This window comes from Morus notabilis, unplaced genomic scaffold (assembly GCF_000414095.1).
Source record: "Morus notabilis unplaced genomic scaffold, ASM41409v2 Scaffold265, whole genome shotgun sequence".
Taxonomy (NCBI): Eukaryota; Viridiplantae; Streptophyta; class Magnoliopsida; order Rosales; family Moraceae; genus Morus; species Morus notabilis.
The window spans coordinates 164,031-166,368 of record NW_010356827.1 but is presented as its reverse complement, the minus strand read 5'-3'; the positions used below and the strand labels follow the sequence as shown (position 1 = coordinate 166,368).

The following is a 2,338-nucleotide window of genomic DNA, read 5'->3' as shown; positions in this document are numbered from 1 at the left end:
ATTTATAATTCCTATAAAAGCAAACAAAAGACATTAAACTAACAAAAATGCTTGAAAACATACAAATATTCAAGCTTAAAAGTAGTTGATTTGTTGGTAAAAATACCCGTCATCAGCAATCATTAGTGTGGTGGCTGACATCGCCGTGGAACCTACAATATTTCTTTTGGTTCCTTCGGCTTGAATCTGACCTCATTGGCTCTGGGTGGCACAGTAAGTTCCCACGACCTACCTGATTAAACACTTCCTCAACTCCTACTGTTAATTCATGGTAGGAATTGTACCTTTAAAATGGTCGAGGCTTGCGGTTCTCTTCTTGCCTCGGCTTCTTAGCTTCTGGTGCCCAAGCAGACTGTTTGTCCCCGCTTCCTCCGCCTCGTCGTTTCTTTCCGTCCTGCTTCCCTGCTGTCGACCCTTGCTCAGTCCCTTTGTTTTTGTTGGACCTGTGCTCGGGGACGTTTGCATTTGCTTCCTCAGCATTGATGTATCCTTGCGCTCGTGCAAGGAATTCTTTGTAACTGGACGGGGGCTTCTGGTTCAGCTGTCTCTTGAAGGGAGTAATTTTCTTCATGCTAGATAATGCCCCCATCAAGGCCTCCCTGTCGGTTATGTCTGTTGTTGCGGTGACAGCTTCCCCATACCATGCGAGCCACTCTTTTAATGACTCGTTTGACTTTTGGTATATTGTTGTCAAATTCTGCTTTGGAGGGACATATTTTTTCACTCCCATAAACTGGAGGGAAAATGCTTCCTTTAACTCGTCCCAGCTTGAGATGGAGTTTGGTTTTAGCGTTCGAAACCATCTCCGGGCAGAGTCTGTTAGATGGTTTTGGAAGGCTCGGCACATGATCTCCTCGGCATATCCATGCAAGAGCATGCGCCCTGTGTACATTTCTAGGTGATCATCGGGATCCCCTCTGCCGTCATATGGTGGGATCGAGGGTGACCTGTATTTATCGGGGAGAGGTGGCGTCATAATTTCCGCGGTAAACGGGTGGTCGTGCGTCCAGCTAGGTGTGATGTCGACGTTCACCACCTCGGCCACTCGCCCTATATTTTTCTTTAGGCCGGCGAGATCGCCCGCGAGCTTTTGCTCTAGGCTGGCCATGTGCTCCATAATGGCTAGTGCCTCCTCCGTAGAGATTGCTGAGCCGGCTCCTCTCGATGCTTCGGCCTTTTGTGCGTTGGGTCCGCCTCTTGCCCGACCGCCCACTTACACCGACCCCGCATCTCCTGGAAGGTTTCTGCCTGGGTTCTGAGGTGGCGCTTCGGGGTTTCCCATGCCTCTGGCTATTTGGTTCTCAGGAGCCCGCAGTCCGGCGGCCCTTAGACAACTGCCGGTGGAGGGAGGGCCGAGGCCTGGGATCACCTCTAAGATTTTCATTGTCCCCGATTCCTTCTGGGATATCTTGGCGGTCACTGGGGTTGTGGTTTCTAGCCACGACAGTTTCTAACGGTCTCAGGGCGTATTCCAGAGGTGGCATCGAGTTTCTTCCATCCAAGCGCTCAACTACAGTCATCAGTTTCCGCACTAGGTCGGTCAGGGTAGTGAGCTGGGCCTGGATCTGCACAGGGTCTGGTTGCGGCAGATGGGGCTCCATTTCTAACCGGAGGTTGGTCTTCTTCCATCCCGTCGTTTGCCGGATGTGCGGCAGTTTCTTCCATCTGGCCGCCTTGGTTGATGGCCTCGATTCTTCTTCTTGGAGGCATGTCAACAAACGTATGAACCAGAGATTCTGGGTTCATTCCCCAGTAGAGTCGCCAATTGTTAATGGCTGAATTCTGTCAATAGAAATACACCGGGTTACCCACTGGTATCCCGTTGGGTTACTGGCTGGAAATTAACGGTATATTTGAAATTATGCTATAAAGTGTTTGTTGTGTTTTGTAAGCATGAGTGTAGTGCTCGAATGAGAGGACACACGAGATTTATAGTGGTTCACTCTGTTAATGAAGAGCTACATCCACTTGTGTATGATATATTTTTTTTGTACTTTTTACAATGCACGTATATTCTCTCTATCATTCCATACTCGAGAAGTCCCTCCTTCTTTCGTGTATGGGGCTTTGTCTTTTTTATAACTCAAGCTTCCTTCATGGGTGGTTTTCCTTCGTAGGTAGAAGTATTCGAGTGGCCTACATTTCTAGGCTCAGACCGTAGCCCACTAATCACCTTTTGGACTGTTCACTCAGCCAATTGGTCTTCTATTACGGCTCTGTGGATTCCTGTAATCCTTTACTGCCCACTATAGGGCGGTTTAGGGGATTGCAATTAATGCCTGTATTGCAGACGTCCCCCACCCTTAGACGCAACTTGTGATGTCAGGCTCCTTTCTGA

The 2,338-nt window shown here is 48.8% G+C and overlaps 1 protein-coding gene across 1 annotated transcript; it reads right to left on the bottom strand.

Annotated features, from left to right (window-relative positions):
- Positions 1–286: 286 nt before the first annotated feature.
- On the bottom strand, positions 287–1,117 carry LOC112090483. The gene has a single exon (XM_024161860.1). The coding sequence runs from the start codon at positions 1,115–1,117 to the stop codon at positions 287–289; it is 831 nt and encodes a 276-aa protein (XP_024017628.1).
- Positions 1,118–2,338: the final 1,221 nt, after the last annotated feature.

Excerpts from the sequence above, each read along its gene's own strand:
- LOC112090483 (XM_024161860.1), bottom strand. The coding sequence starts at position 1,117 with ATGGAGCACATGGCCAGCCTAGAGCAAAAGCTCGCGGGCGATCTCGCC.